Below are 24,576 nucleotides of genomic sequence, written 5' to 3' on the forward strand. Positions count from 1 at the left end.
AAATCAAAGCCTGCCTAGTTTAAAATATTGTATTGCTTGTGGTTGTTCAGTCACTAGGTGTATCTGATTCTTTATGACCGCATGGACCATAGCATGTCAGCGCCCCCCCCCCCATCCTCCACTGTCTTCTGGAATCTGCCAAATTCATGCCCACTGTGACAATGACACTAACTAACCCTTTCATCCTTTGCTGTCCCCTTCTCCTTTAGCCTTCAATCTTTCCCAACCTCAGGATCTTTTCCAATTAGTCCTCTCTTCTCATTTTGACCTGACCTTGTTTGCATGGTCAAAATTGAGCAGAATTAGGTGTGTTACTAGAAGAAATGCTTCTGCCCTGTATCAGTGGGGATGGAAAGATCAACCTTGTTGTAATTGGGGTGCCAAACTGTAAACTATTAAACATATTGCGCACGTTTGCCCATGACATGCGTTCTCTGGTTCCCTAGAAGACCTGCATGAAGCAATGCCAGAGGTGATCGCCTGGATAGCTGAATTGGACATCCAGTTATAAGGCCACTGTCTTACCCCCAAAGAAGTTTTACTTATAATTACATGGATTGTCTGTATATGCTATATATTTGAGCTTCAGCTTCAGTATCTTTTCTTCCAAAGAACAATCAGAGTTGATTCCCTTTGGGACTGACTGATTTGATCTCCTTCCAGTCCAACAGACTCATCATCCACCCTAGAATTTCTCACAACTGTATTGCTTAACTATTGTTTAATGTTTAAAAAAACAGAAAAACAGAAACTATCCAAAGGATTTAATGTGGAAAACAGGCAAAATGCTAAATATTATTAGTCCCATTCTTTTGCTTTAAATTCAGTTTGTTTCATCATTGCCAAACAGCTTATTATTCTGACAAGTAAAATAAATATTTTCCGTTATAAATAATGTGCTGGGCAAGTGCAAATTGTTAAATGGAAGTAAGTTTTGGAGAATTTCTAAGAGCTATATTATTATAGCTATATTATCAGATATTAAACTGGGATACTTAAAATTAAATTTTACTGTGTTGCAGTAAAAGAGTACCTATATTATATTCACTTGATGTAATATTTATGTAATTTTTTAAAAGTTTTATCTTTGATCAAAACCAGTGCAGTTTTCTAATATTAGTCAACTATATACAAGTATTCATGGCTTGTGAAAAGTAAAGCTCCTTGCCTATCTTGCCGCATTATTGCCAGTTTCCTTTTTGGTCTGCATTTGAGTATAACTGGAACTGTGCCATCTTGAAGAAAAAGGGCCATTTTCCCTCAATCATCCATAATGGATAATAAATAAACCTAGCTTTTTATATATAATATGGGCTTATGAATGTGGACTTACTTGGATGTTATCTCTGACACAGACACACACATGCGTGCACACACACACACAAACACACACACAAACACCCCTTGGTAAAATGAGGCAAATTTTGGTCTTTAATGTCTACTCTTTGGCTTCCGCCTCCATAAATAAACTGTGTCTGCATAGGACATGTTTTCTGATAACATAAATATTCATTCAGAATAATTCTACATTGAAGAAACTTGGATGTTAGATTTTATCTGTGCTGGTGGAAAAGAGGGTAGAGAAAATAGTTTTGAATTTTGCAATGTTCATTGGTTGTGGTAAATACTAATTGATGTACAGTTTCAAATATGGATAGTGGCTTATTTGGGAGTGTAATGTGTGGATTGGCTAGATATACTGTTAAAGGTTTTTATTGACAAGTAAGTATTGACAACTAAGTATTATCAACAGTATTTGAGACACAATTAGAGACTAAAAATCCACTAGAAATAATAAATGGGACATTTTTTTACACATAGCAGTAACAATCTAGATTTCTGTAAACAATTTTAGAGTTAGTCATTTGTAAATAGTGAAGGAAGCCTACTACTTTGCTGATATAATTACTAATGTTCTCAGGAGAAATCTTGAATTCATTATCCAGGAGATTAAATATAGGGCACTTCTTCCATGTTTAGAGAATGGAATTTAATTTTGTTTTATGCAGTAAAAAGAGCTGCTGTTTGTACTTTTTATGAATATGCTGTGTAATGATTGAAACTGAGGTGAAAAGCCTTAGATTTTTTAAAAAAATAAAATAAAAGGGAATAAGTGAAGTCCCTCATTCATAGTCCCCCTTAATGACCACTTTGGAATGTCCAAGTTAAGAGTGTGCAATGAATGGATTACAGGATCATGTGGTCAATCTTTTATTTAAATATTTTGTGTTTAATTCTGATCAAATGCTCAAACCAAAGTGCAGAGCAATAGAGATAGACTTGTGATTTAATTGATTATTTCTCGATTCTCTTGAAATCCAGTCAATTGTTTCTTATTTTGTTTTTCACTTCACAAAAATGTTATTTTTTTTACAAAATCATAAAATGATTGTTGTACTTGTGCCTGCTTTTTTAAAAAAATCAACTCACGCATTCAAATTTAGATTTGATTATGACAACCCTAGGTGAAATTAGATAATTCAGTCTGTTAAATGTTCCACTAACCACTATAAATTGGAAACAGCCTATTTGATGCCCATTGGCACTGATATACTTGCAGAAAAGGAAGTGAGCATGCTTTGTAACTGAGCGCTTTGTAACTGAGCCTCATATTTATTTTAAGAATGCTTTTGGGTCATGGATTGGCGATACACAATTGTTTGCAATGCATTACTTTCAGAAAAGATAGAGCTGGGGGCATAGAGAGCATTTGGCAAAAGGTATACCACAGAAATAGGTGGTTATCAAGGTAGTTCTTTTTGTGTCTAGCCATAGTAAACTGTCCAGAGTTACTTGGAGCTGGATGGCATGTGCATTTAATAAATAATAAGACCTGACAATGGCTGAGAGCAGGAAAGTTGAAGAAACAGACAGAGGTGCTAATTCTGGGTGCTTAAGACCAAGCCTTAAGGACAAATGGACAAATGCATGCAAAGCCAGGATTGAGAAAACCACAACAGATGAGTACCACCTGTCCACTGAAGAAGCCATGGACTACCTCAGCGGTCTTCAAACTTGGCCCTTTTATGACTTGTGGACTTCAACTCTCAGAATTTCTCAGGCAGCATGCCTGGCAGAGGAATTCTGGGAGTTGAAGTCCACAAGTCATAAAAGGGCCACGTTTGAAGACCACTGGACTACCTAGTTAGTTGCTGCAAGAAAATTGTACAGACTGACAATAAGCAATGGCATGACAAAGTAGTAACAATGAGGCACTGGAATACCTGCAAAAAGTACCATTTGAATATCTTTGCAAGTAAGAACCTGTGGGATCACAAAATAGACAAAGTAATAGAAAACAAAGAAACTAAAGTTCTCTGGGACTTTGGAATTCAAACAGAGAAGCATCTACTGCATATCACCCAGACTTTACAATTGTGAAAAAGAAACACAAAAAAGTCTGGATAGTGGATGTTGCAGTAGCTTGAGAGAGTAGAATAAAAAAGAAAGAAGCTGAGAAAATCACAAAATATGATGACCTGCAAAGAGCAGTAGAACAGTCATGGGAAAAGAAAGCAAAGATAGACTAATAGTAATAGATGCTTTGGGTGCAATCCCAGAACATCTGAAACACCACCTGAATAGCATTGGCATTGACAAAATCACCATCAATCAATTGCAAAAGGTAGCTTCATTTGAAACACGTGATAACCTGCAACGATACCAGATTCTTGAAAGTACTCAATAGGTGGACTGTGTGGCCAACAGTATTACAATATTGTAATAGGATCAGAATTATATTGTTCATTAAAATAATGGTAGATAACTGGGGAATTATTTATGAGCAACTAGAAATCATTTTAAGAACTGAATTCTTAACAGTTTGTCATAATTCTGTGTCTGGTTGATAATAGGTCTGCTGATTGGGTAGTTCTTTCTTGAAAATTACACTTTTAATTTATTTAGTAAACTATTTTTGTAGTGTATACTAAAGCTGTACTAAATAAACATGCAAACTTTTCATTTAAGTTTTATTATGTTTTACTGTCATATACAGGCTTAAACTAGATGATGATAAGATAAGAATAAGATAATCTTTATTGTCATTTTTTACTGTGGGCACAACGGCACACATCAAAAATGAAATTTCGTTGCCTGCTCTCCAAGTGAAACACATACATGACACACACCTAAAACATACTATATACAACATATGTATAGACCCACATCCCTACATATACATAACAATAAAATATTGAATACTGTCCACCTTGAATATATAATGGAAGGAGGAAGCCTGAGAGTTCACAAGGTTAATACGGTATGGAATGAAACTATGGTTGAATCTGGATGTTCAGCTACGGATACCACGAAGCCTCCTCCCAGAAGGTATCAAGGAAAACAGGTTGTGAAGAGGATTAGAACAATTAACCAGAGGTGGTGAATGCTCCAGAGGTGGTGAATGCTCCAACACTGGAGGTTTTTAAGAAGAGATTGGACAGCCATTTGCCTGAAATGGTATAAGGTTTCCTGCCTGAGCAGGGGGTTGGACTAGATGACCTCCAATGTCCCTTCCAACTTTATTATTATTATTAGTAGTAGTAGTAGTAGTGTCCCAGATAATCTTACGGACCCTGCTCAAGCAACGCTTCTGTGCTATGTCCTGGATGGACGGGAGGCAACTGCCAATGATCTTTTCGGCCATCCTCACCACTCTCTGCACCGCCTTCCTGTCCGAAGCAGTGATGCTTCCAAACCAGACTGTGATGCTCTCAATCATCCATTATGAAGCCATTATTCTGATATGCATCGGCCCACTTAAAAAGTAATTATAAAAACAGAAGATTTTTGTTCATTTTCAGGGAGGGGAACACTGCTATTATCATGGAAGCATCAGAGGCATCCCAAAATCTAAAGCTGCTATTTCTACCTGTAATGGACTTCAGTAAGTATAATTACTAATAAATATCTCATTATTTTGATACTCTGTATCCTTTGTATTAGGCAGTTTTCCATAGACTCTGTTTTGGACTAGAGTACAGTGTACCAGCAATTAAAAATATGGCTTTTTTCATCCCTTCCTCCCCATCATGGACACCTGCCCCTTTGGCAGAAAGCCTTTTTTCTGCATTAATCATCATTTTTTTTCTAATGACCAGTGACCAGTTTAATTTGAGAACAGCTATTTGCTAATATGCAAATTTTAGGGAATTTATGGGAGGGGAAAAGCATTGTTGGTATAATTAAAAGATTAAGAGAAAAAGAAAGATATTAGAGTGGAAGAAATGCTGATAAATGGAGAAAATGTTTGGGACCTCTGGCAAGACTTGTAGAAAGACTTGTTGAATGAGACTGTAATTTTATACAGGAAGGTATAAACCAACCCAGCTCTAATAAATATGCTTAATTAGATTTTGGCTGGCTCTCAGGCAACTGTGATAGTGAATTATTACTATCAGTTTTCTCAGCTATGTAGATAATTGAACAGAAATTAAAACATATAGAATGTTCAGTCTAGTGGTTTCCTTATAACAATGAGATCTGGGAGATATTTAGAGGATATTGGCAGTTTAGAATACAGTGCTCTGTCTATCATCTCTCTCTCTCTCTCTCTCCCCTATCTATCATTTATTTATATCTATCTTCAGTCATTGAGTCTATCTATCTATCTTCAGTCATTCAGTCTATCTGTCTGTCTGTCTGTCTGTCTGTCTGTCTCATATTCCAGTTATTCTGTGTCATATTTCACTTCTGTGTAAACATTTTCCCATTTACTCATGTTCTCAACTCCACTTGCCCCATGGGGTTGTTGCTCAGTGAGTGAGTGCTATGCACAGAAAAGGTGGGCATAAGTCTAATAAATTAGGGCTGTGGTGGCTTACAGGGCTAGGATGCCCATCTCCTGCACACCTAGCAGTTTGAAAGCCTGCAAATGCAAGTAGATAAATAAGTACCACATTGGTAGGAAAATAAAAGGGACATGAAAGGAGTCGCTTCAGGCGTCCCCTGGGAATGGTGATGTCACCGGCTAATCCCTTCAACCCAGAAACGCCTTGGTAGATGCTTCCTACCAAGTGTTAGAAGAGACTTAGCAATGGCAAGAGTTATCTTGGCCTCCTTATGTTGTACTAAATGTTACATAATAAAATTCTTCACTCTATCCTAAAAATGAAGAACTGCTAGGAGCTATTTACATATATTTCAATAGAAAATTATAATTAAAAGGTATATCAGTTTGTGTTTCAGTGTTACCATCTTTATAAGGAAAGAGCTTCTGCATATGAAATTTACCCTCTGGCTGTGCTGATGGTATAATATAATAATGTAAATGCTCACCAAAATTTACTGCTTTACTACAATGCTGCTTTGAAGTGTGCATTGCTATGGCCCAATTGTATGTTAGGTGAGATTTTCCTATATTCTGTTTCTAATGCTATATCAAGGTGTTTTTTTTGCTTAAGCACCCATTGTTTAATCTTGTCAGGGCATGAATATCTCCCTTGAAAACCCCAGAATTAACCTTTCGCCAATTTGCTTATTTCCATCATTTCATGTCTTCTAATTGCACATTTTAGATATTTTTTTCCAAGGCAACTCATAGTAAATAAAAACCCCTAAGCAGTTTCTGCTGTCAATATTTTTTTTTTAAAAAAAGACAAGACATAGAGAAGGTGAATAGAGCTAAAAGTTAAAGTGAGAACCAGAACAGAATGGAGAGAAATCGGTATACTGTAATTTCAGTCCAAGCCAAGCTGCTCTTCCTTTGGTAGTATTTATTCTTATTTGAGCAGCAATTGATATCTCTTCTTTCTTCATTGATGGATGAGTGATTAGTCCCTATCTATCTACCAAAGGCCCAGTCCTCCTGCCCCTATTTCTGAGTCCCTGAGCAACTGTCAAGAGGAACTAATGTGTAGGAAGTGGGGAAACAAGTTCCCTTTGGCCTTCCTTTTTGGCCAGATTAATTTCCTTCATATCCTGTTGCTCTTTTTCAGAAGGAGATGACAAGAACTGCAGTATTCATTCATCACCAACCAGTTGGTGCCTGTGTAATAAGTAGAACATAAAGGATTTCACAGATCAAAGAGATTCCGTGATGTATTCAGCAACCCAGCAAGCTGGTTGATTCTGCTTACAAATGCAGATTTATAGATAGAATATGTCTTAACTTCACGTTAGTATACAAACAAGTAAAATTGTAAATAGGATATTTGTCATATTGAATTCCTCTCTCATTATAAATCTAGGGCTGTGTGTGGATTTGATTTCAAAATGGTTCCACATGTTGTTTTAGAACTGTTTGAAATAATGCACAACCATACTGGCATTCATCAGTCTCTCATGCACATCTTCAAAGGTGCTTTATCATTCCTAATAACAGAATAAACAATTTGTCACAATGTTTGATATTTTGTGTAGAATACATGAATATATAGACTGGAAATGTGTGGGAGTTACTACAAATATATACTCCCATTTGCTTAATATTAAAGTATTTAAAATGTGTTTTCTCATATTCTAGTGGCATGTTTGAAGACAATACTTATGTCTACCTGATAGAACCTTTGGAGTTAACTCACAGCACGGTATGTTAATATTTACCCACCTAGATCTCGCTTTGATTTGCTGTAAAAGAAGCAAATCCTAACCAATATAAATTAAATGGCATTATTATTCAATCTGAAATATCATCTATAACACTGAATTTGAATGAATATTTTTACTAGCTTTTTGTACCCTGTGTTTGATATATTTTGTAATTTCTTATAAACATAACTAGAGCTGGATATGTTACTTAAATGAGGTTAACCTGAATAATAATGACGTAATATTCAGGTAAGCTCAGTGCCATGTAAATTATTTGGGTTGTGGACATGAAATCTGAGGACAAACTTATCAAAGCTACAGACTTTTTATTTTATTTATTTTATCAATTGTTATGGCCACCCAACTCTGGGTAGCTGACATTTTGAAAACAAAAAGCAAAAATAACCAACAAGAATAAAAGCAACAAAAGACAGAGTAGAACTGAGGCCAAACCATACTCACATTCATAAATCATTGCAAGACAGGCTGATCCAATGCACTGGAGCACAGCCTCTGGAACACAGCCAGGTTTTCAAAGGTGTATAAAAAGCCAATGAGCCAGACCGTCTACTGTTCCAAAGTGCAGGCAAAGTGAGAGAGAAGGCACACCTCCTGGGTTCCCCCAGATGACATTGGGGAACCTGAAGCATGCCCACTCTTTCAGGGGCAGAAAGATGATAAGCAGTTTACAAATAAAGCCATAACAAGAGAGTGGATTGCATAAGCTGATATATTTAACTAGTTTATTTGTGTATAAAATATATATGTTTTATGGTTGAGTTGAATATAGCATTTCTGTGAGGTCTTTCTGGATTTTAATGGGCCACGTAACTTCTTTTCATGCTTGGTCTTGGGATAGAATCCTGACTAGGAGTTGAAAATTAAGGCCAAAGTTAACATAAGCAGGTACAATCTCATAGGGTCCTCAAATCAGTTTTTTTCATCCTCAGAGCCTCCAGGAATATTTCCAAATCCTAATTTTCCCATTGCTTTCAGCGAATAATAGTGAAATGAAATATGACATGAAAATGGCTTCTTTGAGGCTTATACATTAAAAATAAAATTAATTGAGCTTGTTCAATTATTTCTCTATTTTGGTTTGATGTCTATTTTGGTTTGATGATAATAATATAGTGTAATGAAGATATTAAATATGTGACTATACTTTATAACGATGTATCACAAATTTGTAATATGTCGGTAGAGGAAATACCGACAGGAGGAATAGCAGGAAAATCAGTGTTGGAAAGGTAGGATGATTCCAAACTTATTATTCTGGATTAAAGCTATGCGCTCACTTTTAACTAAGAACTAGCAATGTGTTGTCATAATAGAAGTTTGATTAATATTATTTTGTGCGGTCAACTTTTCATGATGTATTTAAAAATTTGGTTGAAGTATTTTTTCCCCTTTATGTATTCAGTGTGGTCCTTCCTTCCTTCCTTCCTTCCTTCCTTCCTTCCTTCCTTCCTTCCTTCCTTCCTTCCTTCCTTCCTTCCTTCCTTCCTTCCGATTTATTGTGTAAAAGGAAAAAACTGTTAAAAGACATGAATAGTATTACACTATCAATGGATTTTGCTGATTTTTTGTAATAAAATATCTCACTTTCAAAAACGGAACAAAAAGACAACTTAGGAACTTAAATAGCAACTGCAGCTTAACCTTTAACTTATTAGAAAATGAAGACCATAAATTAGTGAGCACCAACTATTCAAGATTTAGAATTGAAGAATACATGTATGAAAGGGGGAAAGAGAGCAATGACAGAGGCTGGAAGGAAGCTATAATTTGTAATAATATTGCTCAAAATAGAAAATGGGTTTAAAGTTATATTTAGTGAACAGTTTGAGCAAAAAAAGGGAGATCATCTTTTAATTTTTATTTCCAGAGGCACGATGGATCATGTACAACAAGGAACATGTTTCCTTTAAGATTTCAGAGATAATATCTCTCTATGCTGTACTCTTTGAAAAGAACCAGCTCCTTCTGACATCCTGTTGGATAGTCAGAAAAGAAGGTGACATGCCAGAGCATTGGTGGAATTGGCAGCCCCTATCTTGGTTGGCTATGAACGTAGCCTTTGTTTATTGTGAAGGAAGCGTTTGGTAAGGTGAATCTAAAGTAAAGCGACTGTTCATTGGCAATTTTGATAGGACTCTTTCTGGAGAAGTAGGTGTTTCTTTTTTTTTCTCCACCTGGGAAAATAATTTCCTAATTTTTGCTTGAGATAATTTAGAGAATTGCAGAATAATAAACAATAAACCTTTATTGTCAAAGTACAACATGTGTACATTGAGATTAGCTGAGCCTCCCCCCCTGTGCTCCCTCCCTGCCACAGTAAATAATCTTGACCTCCTCCTCCTAGACTTCTTGCAATCTTTCTAGAGATGTGTTCTAGTTCCAAAAATAATAGCAGATGCTAAAAATAACACTGCTTTTAAGAGCATCAAGGTAAGCTTTCACTATGTTTTTCTTTAGTTATATAGAATATAGAAGCTTTTTCACTAATGGAGGTTTTTCCCATGGGGTAGATGCATGACATAAGCAGGGTTTTTTCCTCTCATCACATATTATGCCATGTTGGTAGCCTATGGATTATTACAGGATGCTATGCTTATCTTTCTAGGAGACAGAAGAATAAAGAAGACTGCAGGAAAAACTTTTATTAAAAGAGTGTTTTAATACATTTGATGGCAAAGGATCGCATACATTGATAATTAGGGCGTTATCATTGTATATCTAAATAACAACTTCAGTATTCCAAGTGCTGGTATATATGTGGCCAGAACACCTGTAGGAGAGATGTACAAGCCTGCTTTATAGAATTCCAAAGGTTCTCAGAGGTTTTCCTTCAACAGCCCCATTACAGCCATTTCCTTGTTACTGAATGTTAATAGATTGTTAGACATAAAGGATGTTTCATTACTTGAACTAGGTAACATCATCAATGCATCTTCAAGAAAACAACCAAGCTCAGAGAGCATCAAGGACCCCTCATGTCAACCCTGAGCTACAAATATTCTCATTGCTAAAGAATTAAATATGGAAAACTAAGTTTAAGTCATGGAATTATAGTTTTAAGTTCCAATTGGAATTGAGTTAGATTCCGCTGTCTACCTTTATATAATTGTAAAATAGATCAGGGGAAATATTAGAAGGCTGAGGACTCCTTCCAAAACAACCAACAAAAACTCAGTAGAAAATATGGTCAGGGCCCAGCCAAATAATATCTAACCACTAGGAGAAGGGAAGGAGGACCAGCAAGGTAATAAAGGGAGTTCAGTCCAGTTGCATTCCTAGTGAACATCCAAAGAGAAATATTCCACAGTTCAATTTGTATCATTCAAAAATACAATTGCAGGTTTCTATACATGCTAAGTTCTGTAGCCGGTATTATATACATAAAGAGATTAAACTGAACACACACAAACACATACCCCACTCACCCACTCATGGATAAGCCAAGAATTTTAGGTTCCAAAATACATCCTGAGTTTAGCCATGGATAGGCTTATCCATTATATTTTATCTGTCCTATCTTCTATGTCTGCCTACCACCCATCAATTTATCTGTCTGTCTACCCATCTAGGTGAAAATACTCTATCATGCTTAAATTTATATCACCAATACAATATTCTATTTGTCCCCCCCCCTTTTTCTTCTTCAGAGCAGTACAGGTAGACTACATGTCATTCGGAGAACATTTGGATCAAATGCCTTCAGTCAGTTGGAAGATCTTGGTATGACATAACTGTACTTTAATACGTTTTGTTACTAAAACTATATAAACTCTGTAAATTTGTAAATAATTTTAATGGCACTTCTACCAGAAGAATGATCAGTATAGTTAACAGAAATTTACATAGTAGTATGTCATGATATAACAGAAACATTCTCAATTTACATGTGGAATTAAATACGGTAATCAGTGTAATTATTGTTGCTAGCAGCCACTTTTCTAGATACATAGTTCTTTATGATAAGCTGATAATGTAATTGTTAGAAAGCTCTTTACACTTTACTTGTATGGGCAACTTACACCATGATGTGATAGATTAACTCTCTTTGGAATTGTCCTCTATAGAATGAAATACAATGAGCAAACTCTACATATATCATACTGAGTCTTGAAATCTTTTTATTGAAGAACAGTGAGGAGTTGGTTCATAATTGATACTGACATCATTCTTTTGTAAGATTAGATTGCAAAACACTATACATAGCACATTTTCCAAATAATAACATATCTAGTAAGGTATACATAAAATTGGCCTTATATTTTCCTTTGGCAATGCCAGCTGTCCAACTGCTCCCATATTTTGGAGCAACTGTAATTTATATACAACCTTCACAGTAATCCCTATCTTTACAGTGAAATTCTTCTTTTTACAAGAAAGGGAATAGTTAACTTAGCAACTTATAGTCATCATTACATGTTGCTGGTAACTGCTTTCACTGGAATATGCAGGAGGTTTGAAATCTGGCCACAGCATACTGCTGTGGTACCTGCAGAGCTGCTGCTCACACCCCATACATAACAATGATTATATGCAGGACAAGTACAAGTCATCAGAGATAGGATTGGCACTGGGAATAATTTGAATAATAGTTTATCGTGCCATCATTATCAACTCAGTCATTTGGAGACAGACTTTAATTTGAGTGAATAAAGTTGAGGACTGAATGCTAAACTGGATTTAAAGTAGCTTGAACTTGTTGGCTAAAACTAGCAGATCTAAAACAAAGGAAAGGTTTACCAATAAAAGGGGAAACAGCCAATATGTTTTATTTGACAAAGGTACAGTTGCTGTGTGTTAAAACAGAAAATTCTTTGCTATCAATCTCTAGATACCGATTCCACATCTGATTGGTCCTTCCTGTCTGAGTTGCAGTGGCTAAGAAGGAGAAGAAGGGCTGTGAGTGTTACGACGTCAGTAATACTGCATCAAATACAAGATCTCTTTGCTTTTAAAAGACATGGGAAAACATGTAAAATGTAGTACTGTGTTAGACCTCAGCTTTCATGCTGAAGTGATTTTGTACTGCAGGAGATCGTTTAAATTTACCTCACAATTGTTTTCATTTTAAACAGCAAATTGGTGAAACTGAGATAAATATAAATAATTGAACAAACAGCAGGTACATACATAGGTAGGTAGATAGTAGGTAAGTAGATAAAATTACTCAGTTACTTCCTGACTGAGTAAAAAAGAGACACTCTTAATGTTTATGGCACTATTTAATCCTATACACTTTTAGAGGGGCAAAGACAATCTGTAGGAATGATGGGGGAGGGAAGTACCATGAATTATGTTGAAGAATATGGAGTGCTTACAAGAGATAATTACAATTTATGAAAAAATTACATTTTTTAAAAAGATTATATAATATTTATTTATTTTATTACATTTATATACCGCCCTTTCTCGAAGGACTCAGGGCGGTTTACAGGGTGATTAAAAAACCAAGATACAAAAGTTAAAAACAAATTTTAAAAAAAATTATATTTGTCCCTGCATAAATAAAACCCCAGTTAAAATAAGATTAATCCTCAGCCTGGGCCAGAGAGCTCGAAGAGCCAGGTCTTCAGGCCCCGGCGGAATGAACGGAGGTCGGGGGCAGTCCTCAGCTCCACTGGCAGCTGGTTCCAAAGGGAAGGCGCACCCACTGAGAAGGCCCTATCCCTGGGTGTTACCCACCGGCAATCTCTTACCAGTGGCACCCTGAGAAGACCCTCCCTGTGGGAGCGCACTGGACGAAGGGAACTTGATGCCGGCAGCAGGTGTTCCCTCAGATATCCCGGACCCAAGCCATTTAGGGCTTTATAGGTCATCACCAGCACCTTGAATCTCACCCGGAGGGCAACCGGGAGCCAATGCAGCTCGCGGAGTAGAGGTGTTACATGGGAGTATCGGGAAACCCCCATCACAACTCGCGCGGCCGCATTCTGCACCAGCTGAAGCCTCCGAGTGGTCCTCAAGGGCAGCCCCATGTAGAGAGCGTTGCTCTCACAGTCACGAGCGCATGAGTGACTGTGTGTAGGGCATCTCAGTCCAGATAGGGTCGCAACTGGCGCACCAGGCGAACCTGGGCAAAAGCCCCCCTGGTCACGGCTCCTATATGGTCTTCAAAATTGAGTCGTGAATCCAGGAGGACGCCCAAGTTGCGAGCCCTATCAACGGGGGGTAACACCTCACCCCCTATCGTTAGAGATGGAATAGTCTGGTTGACCCGGGATGCCGATATGCACAGCCACTCAGTCTTGGCGGGATTGAGACGAAGCCTGTTTCTCCCCATCCAGACCTGGACCGCCTCCAGGCACCGGGACATCACTATGAATTTTATTTTCATGGAAATGTTATATATAATCATCTACAATTATTTTTCAAGACTGGGGTAAACATAATTTGTGATTGAATTAGCTGAGCTAAATGATAAAACGTTTCTGTTTATATGATAAGGATTTAAATCCCAATAAAACATAAAACTTTTTGAACAAAATTAATATATAGAATTAATATATAGAAAAAATGATCTCCAAATCAAATCTCCAAACAAAGTCTTTCAAAGAATGGGTGGTTTGAATTCTTATGAATGTGAATAGATTGTTATACACAGTCCATTTCTGCAACTGGTAAGAAGTTCAAGACAACTTGGCTTTCTTTCCATTAATAAGAAATCGTACATAACCTTTTTGGGAAGCCAACAAATTGCATATAGTTCTACCTATATATTTTGTTAATTTTGTACAATATGGACTTTGAATTGCTCAGAGAGGAACAAATCAGAATTTGAAAAGATGTTATTTATTTATTTATTATTAATTGTATATTTCATCTTTACTTGACCATAACTCAGGGTCATATACACTGAATTCCCAGGTTGTTTTTGATTAGACTCAGTTATGTTTAGTTTCAGGATATTAACTGCATCATATGCTTTCATATCACACCCTATGACAATGTAAAAACTTCACTTAAAAGTGAATTGATTAACTATTAGCAGAAAAAGGTTCATGCAACACTAAAGATGCAAAAATATGCCAGATTCTATACAGGTACAACAATATGGGATAATTATGCTTGTCCCAGTCTTTGTTCATGTCCTAATTGCATAAGGTGTATGTTATATAAGCTGACCCTTCTTGAACATATGTGTGCAGTAATGACAAAACATACAAAGTTTCACTGTGTCAGACCATGGTTCTATTTAGTCGGTATGCAGAGGATTCTTCATCCTTCATAGCTATTCATCATCTGCACCTGTAGAGGAAGTAGCTTTCATATGCATTGGGGAGGGGGGACATTATACTTTTTTCTAAAGTTAAAAACCCTTGTATGTGATAGCAATTTAGTTTTTCAAAGCATCTTTATCACACTCATTGGCCTTAATGGGATTTCCAGCCAACATGACAGGACTGATTTTAACCTATCATCTAAAGTAATGGCAAACCTTTTAAAATATTATTTTTACAATTAAAATAAAAGTTGTAGAAAAGAATAAAAAACAACTATATCTCTGGCTAGAAAAATGGACTTTTGTATCCACAAAGAATTTGCTCCTGTTTTCATTTTGAAAAAGACTAGATATTCCCCAGTTGAATTAAAACAATATCATTTGCTCTTAGGCTTTGGTAAAACAGACATAAGACAGTGTGAGTTATCATGACAAACACTAAAACAACCTTTTTAAAATCTAACTATTCTTTTTATAATTTACAGGCAGTGCGTGGCATCTTTGAAGAAATGAAATACCTGGAACTCATGATTGTTAATGACCATAAAATGGTAAGTTGATTCTATTATTTCTATTCTTCTTTTTTATAAGAGTTGATTGTGGAAAGTGCATAATTGTACTTTTGAATAAAGTCTGTGAATTAAGGAATGTGTACTGGAAAATTCTTGGAATAAGACTAGATTATGGATATCATTAACAGTCAGGCTTGGATTACTTGATACCTCCATATCCATTGTTATTTCTGGAAGTGCATCTGGGAAAGAACATAGAGTTGATTTATTTTTGTTCATTTAGTTGTCTTTCTCAAGGCTTGGTTCAACATTACATCTGCCATGCAATTAAAATTATGAGGGGGCTAGAAGGAGCACAGTCATTTTCTTTGCCTCCTCTGTCCCATCCTACACGGCCTGTCTCCATATCTCTGAGGGTTTCGGGAGTTCAAAATGAGTATACCTTTCATGCAAGGGCCAGCCCTACCAGTAAACAGAGTGATACCTCATGTGGAGCCAGTGCGTATAGCAGAGATTCCCTGTCTTGATAACTACTTCTCAAATGTCTCAAAATGCTGGTATTAAAGCGGTATTGAGTTGAACCTGAGTTGATAAGATACTGAGATATGAATCAGGAAGTGCCTGATTACATTTTGTTTGCCAATTATTCTGGTCAGGAAATCTCATTTTCAGCCTCAGGTTTCCATCTGCAATATGAGAATAATAATACTGATTATAAAAATTCTGTCAGGATTGCTGCAGTGTTTTTCTATGAGGTCAGAAATTTGATAATATTTGTACATGATGTTTGAAATTCATCATGTTTGCTTATAATCTGAGAGTGCAATGTTTGGAGAGTTATGTTCTGGAATTTTTGAACTCTTTTGTCCAAAGATTAATAAAATATATTTCCAGATGAGGAACTGCTCTTTTCATTTGTTGTGTCCCAATGATTTGGCACATTTTATCAAGGAGTTTTAAAATAAAACTTTGAGGTGTAAACCCTTCACTACATAGAGTTTTAAATATGCCAAGAGAGCTAGTTTGGTGCAGTGGTTAAAAGCTCTGGGCTAGAAACCTGGAGAATCTTAAGTTCCAGTCCTGTTTTAGGCACGAGACCAGTGGGGGGTGGGGAACATTGGGCTACTCATTTTCGGCACTAGGAAGAAGATACTGGCAAAGCCATGTTCCAAATGCTGCCAACAAAATTGCATTGATTATTTAGAATAGTTTCCAGGAGTCAAGACTGACCCAAAGGCACTATATAAAAATAAGCTGATAATAAGTAATTAATGTTAACAGGCTTCATTTATAAGAAAAGTTTATTTATGTTTGTGAATAAAACTTTAATAGTAAACTTTCTGTAAGATACCCAGATATCTAGTTTTCTTTCTGGACTATTATGGCAGATCTAAAGACAACTAAGCACAGTCTTCTTCATAGAACATTTTATACTTGAAATAAAAAAATGCATTGAGTTATTTGCCACAGAAGAAGGTTTGCAATCAAAAGTTTGAATTATAAGGGAAAGTTATTGCAAATTAATGTTTTATACTATTGTTTGAGCAATTGACCTTTATCAATACAATGCAAAAATGTTCAAGGAGAAATATTAGTGGGATTGCTTCTCTTTTTGGCATTGCCAGGAAGCAGTGAAGTATAATCAATGTTTTGATTGGATTATGACTTAACATTTTTCTTCTAGTTCAGAAAGCATCGTTCATCCCATAGTAATACGAATAACTTTGCAAAATCGGTGGTAAATCTTGTGGATGCTGTAAGTATTGCCATAGTCAATAAAATTAATAATACTGTATTCAATTTTGACTAGGAGAAATGGAATCAATAGGGAATGATAAACTGAAAAGGCAACCGTTTGTCCCATAATTCTTTTATATTAAGAACAAGAACAGGTTTACATGAATAGCAGACTTGACTGTCTAAATCCCAATTTTTATATTATGCAAAATAAATACCAAAGTTTGAAGAACTACAAAAAATCTTTGAAAAAAAATCCTTATTATAGTGTAGCAAGGGGGGGGGGCAAATGACATTGCCTAAGTCATGATGTCATCATGCAATGGACATAAATTGTATAATTTGTGTCATGTCTTGACATCCATGATGTAATCAGGGCTTCAACCAGATGTCTGTGCTACCAGCTACACACATGTACTAACAGAAAATGAACCCTTGAGCCTAGAAAGAAACATTCAATGTCCTCTGAGAATGCAGAGGACACAAATTCATGATTTGAGTTTCATGGAAGGTATTCTTTCTTTTGGGAGGCTACAGAATCACAGTTTCCTGTAATGCTATCCTGTGTAGCACCTTGCACTTGAAAGCTGCTGAAAATGAATAAATAAATCTTGCAATGCTTTGAAAAGGAAAAGACAGAATGCCAAGAAGAGACCCTATCAACAAACTCTTTGAAAAAACTGCCTTACAGTGCAGGCAGCTATAGTTGCCACTTCCACACAAGCTTTCTTTAGAGTTTGAAAAATGCAGTGTATTGAATAAGCTGTCTCACAATGGTACATATTTTTCTTCCAGTGCTAAAAACACTTCAGTTCTTTGTGCAGTTAAAGACTATCCAGATAAAAAAAATAGAATTATTTTATGCATGTCCATTGTGCCCATAGTAGTCCTATTATGAAATGGGCCTGACAGAATGAAGGTAGGGACAATTCTTTGAAAAATGAAACTGAGGATTATTTGTTTAAACAGAAGATGTATCTGTGATGTTACCTTGTTGTGCAAAATATATAACTGAATCACAGGACAAAATACCAACCTAACGACGGTTATGATTGCTAGAAATGCAGTTTGAAGAATGAGTGACTTTATTGAATTCATGAATTCAAGCAGAAAAAAAGTTCTGAGCATCCAGTTAAAGATGTTTGGGGAAGAACAGATTATTGTTGTGCTCACTTCAGGCACCTGGATTCAGAATTATTAAATTAAATTATTAGATAAATTAGATTAATAAAATACTTACAATTAAACAAAACCTCACAAGCACGAGGCCTGTCCATTCTTAACTGTTTTTATTATTTCCTACCACAAACTATATAGTAAAAATTACATAATGATGTACTGTTAATTATGCAGTATTTTGTACTATTGACTGTACTGTAAATTTAATGGAGCATTGATTATTAGGGAAGTGTATTATCTAATTATATTCCAATGTTTCTCTCCTACTTTACCCTGTTTGTCTTTCCACTCATTGATTGGCTAATTGTGCATGTTTGACCCAGTGTTCCACTCCTGTGCTTGTCCTGTCTCTTCCCACAGATTTACAAGGAGCAACTAAACACCAGAGTTGTTCTAGTTGCTGTTGAAACCTGGTCAGACAGAGATCGCATTCATGTCCACTCGGATCCACGGCAGATGCTTCATGATTTTTCCCGATATCGACAGAACTTCATCAAGCAACATGCTGATGCCGTACATCTCCTCTCGTATGTAAAAAGAGGAGCGATGGTTTGGTCCTCTTGTTCTTCTTAAGAGGCTTAAGGATCTGTAGTCATTTCATCCTGAGGTGTCATTAAATGCAGCAGCTCTTGACTCACCCACCCAATGAATTAGTTGGGTGATTTGGGACCAATTATTCTCAGTCCAATCCATCTCACAGGATTGTTATGGGGAAAATAGGAGATAGAGGAGTATTGGGTATGTTCACCACCTTGAGTTTACTTATCAATAAAGACAAGATTAAAATAAAGGCACTTGACAGAATTACTATGAAGAATCCATCTAAGATTACTCATACTTTTAGAGCCACTTTTTCTTTTAAACATTATATCAGCCTTTTGAGTTTCAAATCTAGAGCTTAATTGATCAGAACATTTTCTTTATTGTTTTGTGATTTGATTAATTGTACCCAAAATTAATACTGTCAAGAATTATTTCTGTACTGTACAGTACAGAGATGTATCTTATTCAAAAAAATGTTATCTCAGTTAGGAAGCTTTTTTCTGGGTAGCATATTTTCCTGTATATTCTCTCACTTTTACATTTATTTCTTCTTATCACACCTTCAAAAACTGGAAATAAGTTATTTAATCCTTGCCAGTTTGGTGTAATCATTAAGGTGCTGGCCTAGAAACCAGGAGACTATGAATCCTAGTTCCATCTTGGGCACAAAAGCTAGTTGGGTGATTTGGGCCAATTATTCTCTTAGTCCAACCCATAGCACAGGATTGTTGTTATGGGGAAAGTAGGAGATAGAGGAGTATTAGGTATTGGGTATCTTCACCACATTGAGTTACTTATAAATAAAGACAACATTAAAAAAAACACAAAGCACTTGACAGAATTACTATGAGTAATCCATCTACGAATATTCTCCTTCAACGACATTAAAGAAACTGACTAAAACAAGCCCAGTGTTCTCATAATTTATGTTATACTATTTCATTTGAAGATAATGCTATTAATACTGTTTTTTATCTTTCTTGTTCTGAAGGAATGTGACATTTCATTATAAAAGAAGTAGCCTAAGCTATTTTGGAGGAATTTGTTCAGTGGCTAGAGGTGTTGGAGTAAATGAGGTAATAGTTCTGTTTTGAAGAAATGTGTTTACCGAATTCATAAAGTCTCATGAGTATATAAGAAGTCCTTGATTCTTGATCACTCATTCAGCAACTATTCCAGGTTGCAATGACTTTGAACAAATAGTACTTGGCTGTTGCATTCCCCCTCCCCCCCACACACACGCCCCATCACCATGGTCATGTAATTGTGAAGTGGAAACTTGGAAACAGCTCACATTTACACTTACAACTGTTTCAGTGCTCTAGGGTCACATGATTACCATTTGGAACCTTCCCTCTAGCTTCTCTCAAGCACAGCCAATGGGGAAGCTGGCAGGAAGTCAGAGGTCACTTACACTGCATTTTTTATTTTTGGCCTTCCTGTGATCATTCTGTTCATTGGTTTGGTAAGAGAATATCTCTGATATGATCCAACCAGTCATTGATCAGCTAGTAAATAAATAAATATAATGTGTATGGAGATTCAGTCATCCAGGTCATGAGTGTTCTAAACATGATTTTTCCAAAAGTCAACTGGACTGTTTTTTCCTTGAAGACATTTTGCTTCTCATCCAAGAACATCCTAGGACAGAGTCTAGTCACTACTTTTTCTTGACTATATGGTTTTTTTGTTTTGCCTGGTTTTTTCTTCCTTTTTTGTTATTATATTTGTACTTTTCTGTTCATATTTTATGCCTCATCTGCTCTTTTTATCCTTCAAATAGTGAGTTTATTTCACAGAGTAAGCCTATTTCCAATAGCAGTACTGGGAAGGCCAATTCTGGGAAGTAGATAGTAGCTATTCTCCGTTAGTTGTATTTTTTCTCATTTATCAGGACAAGGCTTGTTTATGATTGTTTAAATTCAAGGAAATATTTGTTGTATACTAACAGAAACAGTGTTGCACGTACTTAGAAATAAACTCTGTTTAAATTAATAAGATATTTCCACAGAAATGTTAGGATGTAGGTTAAGTTATATACAAAAGAATAGAATGTTTATTATGGTCAGTAGCCAGAACTGCAAATAGAAACACACTAAAAATAAAAATAAAGTAAAAGCAAAACAAGATAAAAATGTCTACAACATTTTGTGATGGCAGCTTTATGTTAAACTTGTAATAATCTGCATTTACCTCTTTTTTCACCCTAATTTAATTGAGGTTGATATCTTTTCCTAACAGTATGGGCTTTCCTGGGCAATAGCACAAGAATTGTCCCAAAGTTTGGCTCAGAATCTAGGGATACAATGGGAGCCAGCATCCAGAAAACCAAGTATGTGCTAAGTCTCCTGGTATCAGACTAAATGTTTGTATAGTTTGTATAGTTTGTATAGTTTGTATAGTTCTCTAAACAGAGTTAACTACTTTGTTGTCTAAGAATCTTTTAAGTCAATTCAAGACTTCTCTGCCCAGGTATTATTTTTGGTCATGCATGCTCATGGAGGCAACTTACCTATGTTATCACTAGAAGTCAAAAATAATTCGATGACACATAATCTCTTAATCATGCATGTCTGCGTATCCACATATGTAGAGTGTCTTCACTTTTTCTTTGTTGGGAAGAGATTACTCATTGCAGTCTTTCAGATGAATAGGGAATTCTTTTATGCTTATTGGATGTACTATTCAAAATGCAGACATCCAAAGAATGAAAAAACTTACTATATTTGTTCTCTACTTTATGGTGTATTTTGTTGTACATATTGTCAACTAATTTTATTATGTCTGTCTCTCTCTCTCTCCCCCTTTCTCCCTCTCTCTTATATCATTTAAGAAGGGTGTGATTGTACAGAATCCTGGGGTGGATGCATCATGGAAGAAACAGGGTTTGTAGTGATAATTGATTCTTTATACACAGTTCAATTATTGTTTAAATTTTGCTCAAACCAACACATTATTCATCTTACTGTTTTCTGTTACCATGGAGGGAAAAATATTTCAGTTATTTTTTTAAAAAACCTATATAACTATGCATGTGGATGTATTTTACAAATAATTTTTCACCTTCAAGATTTTTTATTTTAAATCTTGTTTGTTTCTCTTATGTCACTTATCTTTACACGATAAGAAATTAGAGAGGATCGTAGGAAATGTGTATAATTTTAAAAGTAAAAAACAAGTTTAAATCAGAAACTGTTACATGAAATAACTTATTTTTTCTCACTTGCTTACAATAGTGCATAATTGCAAGGATAGATGCCTTTTGCTACCATTTGTCTCTGTGTGATATTAACCACGCTACAGGGTCAAGTGAATTCAATTGAATATTGACTTGTTTTTTGATTAAATTTTCTAAATGTTCACAGGTATTTATTCTGATTTGTATAAACATAATGCAAAAAAAATAATTAGAACTTGAAAGAAAACTTTTATTTCCTCAAAAATGGATCTTCAGTAAAAGCAATTACACTAAAAACAGCGGGGGAGGGGGAGAGAAAGATAAAATTACTTTTCAAATTACAGATACCAAATTTTGTGTGACTTTTTTAAAAGAGTTCAGTGAAAGAGCTTTATTTAAAATAGCTGAGACCAATTTAAACACTTGGAGGAGAAAAGTCATAGGTATGGATCACTATTCAAAATTTGTTTTTTGTGATGGTACAAATTTGATCTTTTCAGATAGGACATTGACCAACATTGATCCTTGAAATAAACTGAGAAACAAATAAAATAACATTGAATTGGTAAAATATGATTGCTCTTTTTTTTCTACAAATTTCATGATGGCTGAATTCTATAGAAAACAATTTTTCTGAAATATCTTCAAAGTCAGTCCAAAATACAGAATGTTCCACTTGTGGTTTGCCAATTTGCACACAAAAATGTAGGCAATTTTAATTGTTTTTCATAGTGCCAAAACAAAACCCTCAATAAAGATTACAAATATTTTCGTTTGGTCAAAAAAGCATCCTTTCAGATAGGGAGTGAGACGCTTAATCCAGTTTGACTAACATAGTGTCCATCTTTGTCTGAAATAAAGTACTACCAAAAATCTGTGTAAAATACGAAAAGGCTGCATTAAGAAAATTGAACTGAACCATTGAACTATTAAAATCTGCTGCAAAAGTGTTCTACTGTATTGATCTATTTCTTTTTTTAAAAAAACTAGATATTTCTTTATGGCTGTGCTATGAACCATTTCTCTAATATTTTGCTCTTATTTTCTTTCAGTGTCTATCACTCCAGAAAATTCTCAAAGTGCAGCATTGCTGAATACAGAGATTTTTTACTCCGAGGAGGAGGTTTTTGTCTTTTCAACAGGCCTACAAAGGTGCATTCCTTATAATCCTTTGATGAAGGTAGCAAACTGGGTGATGGTACATTTTGAGTGAATTGGGAAGGAAATGGAGAACAGAAGGGGGAAAAATGTCACCTCTTCTTGCTTACTACAGGTAGTTCTCAGCATATGACCACAATTGGGACCAGAACTTTTATTAGTAACATCTGGTCACATTAAGTGAGTCACATCTGATTTTTGCCACAGTTGTTAAGCAAACCATACTGTCATTAAGCAAAGCACAAAGTCATTAAGTGAATCTGGTTGTCCCTATTGATTTTGCTTGTCAAAAACACCCCTGGGAAAGTTGCAAATGGCAGTTATGTGGCCCTCTGACACTGCAACTGTCATGAGTATACGCCTTTGAATTAATGTTAGTATGATAGAATTTAGCCTTTTAACATTCCTAGCTAAAAAGAACAATCATGAGAGGGATGATTAAAATCTCAGCCTGACAAAATCTGCTGTTATTCACCTTTATTCTAATCTGTGCATTAAGATTAGTATCATTTAGGGATGAGCTGTTTCTCAATTCAGTCAAATTCGTAATCTTTCATAAGTGCAAATAATACAAGGTATAGAGTAAGAATATTGTCCTGATGGCCTTATGTGTTACATATTCGTGCTTATCAAGGAAATTTCACTTTGTAACAGATGTAAAACAGAACCAACCCTGCAATTATATCTAGGTAGTAAGACGGTTTCCAGGAATTATGCTTTACTCCCAAAGCACAAGATATCTTTGCTTTGGGTTCAAGAGCATTCACTGAACTTACCTAACATGCAATATCCTTATTTTTGAGAAACCACTTAAACTAACAACTTCCTCTTTCAGCCGGTGCTTTAAGCTTTTAGAGGCTTTCTTATTGCGGCATTCCTCTTTCCGCATTCTTATTTTTACCACATGAAAGTATCTCTTTCTTTTAAGATGGATATTACTATCTTAATAGCATCTATCCAGCATCTAGCTGTATGACCGATCCATCTAAAGAATAGAAGATGGAAGAGCCAGATAAATATAATGAAAGGAACAAGTTCCAAGTCAGCAGTGCAGATCCTATGAAGTTTTGCTCTCTATATTAAATTACTCCTGAGAAAAATCTCCAGCAGAAATCTGATGTTCATTTTTTTTATAATCAGCTTCAGAACAGTAATGCACAAGTATTTGGTGCTAAATATATAACTGAATCTTTTAATGGTAGCTAGATCCTAACATTTTTAAAAATGTGTTTTTTCCCCAGTTGTTTGATGCCACTGAATGTGGAAATGGGTATGTGGAACCAGGCGAAGACTGTGACTGTGGTATCCAAACGGTAGTATTTTCATCTTAAAATGAAAGCTGAAAAGTAGATAATTACTCATAAAGTTCTGTTCATTTTCATAGGACATAAAATAATAAAGAAGGGAGTGATGGATGATCCCTTTGAGATCATCCCAGCAGAAGTGGAGATCATCAGAACTCTCATTTGGAGAGTTGTCTTTTGCTTGGTGTAAGGCTGAGAAGA

The 24,576-nt window shown here is 35.6% G+C and overlaps 1 protein-coding gene across 2 annotated transcripts in view; it reads left to right on the top strand.

The window, feature by feature from the left end:
- Nucleotides 1-24,576, top strand: part of ADAM23 (ADAM metallopeptidase domain 23) — an 83,771-nt gene that overhangs the window by 22,401 nt on the left and 36,794 nt on the right. For both annotated transcript variants that reach the window (XM_083350114.1, XM_083350115.1), the window contains exons 6-17: nucleotides 4,803-4,885; nucleotides 7,463-7,526; nucleotides 11,196-11,268; nucleotides 12,377-12,444; nucleotides 15,250-15,315; nucleotides 16,961-17,032; nucleotides 18,553-18,719; nucleotides 19,727-19,811; nucleotides 20,977-21,067; nucleotides 21,569-21,620; nucleotides 22,966-23,065; nucleotides 24,313-24,384. In XM_083350114.1, coding sequence (XP_083206240.1) covers nucleotides 4,803-4,885; nucleotides 7,463-7,526; nucleotides 11,196-11,268; nucleotides 12,377-12,444; nucleotides 15,250-15,315; nucleotides 16,961-17,032; nucleotides 18,553-18,719; nucleotides 19,727-19,811; nucleotides 20,977-21,067; nucleotides 21,569-21,620; nucleotides 22,966-23,065; nucleotides 24,313-24,384 — 993 coding nt within the window. The remainder of the gene's footprint in view (nucleotides 1-4,802; nucleotides 4,886-7,462; nucleotides 7,527-11,195; nucleotides 11,269-12,376; nucleotides 12,445-15,249; nucleotides 15,316-16,960; nucleotides 17,033-18,552; nucleotides 18,720-19,726; nucleotides 19,812-20,976; nucleotides 21,068-21,568; nucleotides 21,621-22,965; nucleotides 23,066-24,312; nucleotides 24,385-24,576) is intronic.

Source organism: Vipera ursinii (genome assembly GCF_947247035.1).
Source record: "Vipera ursinii genome assembly, chromosome: 1".
Taxonomy (NCBI): domain Eukaryota; kingdom Metazoa; phylum Chordata; class Lepidosauria; order Squamata; family Viperidae; genus Vipera; species Vipera ursinii.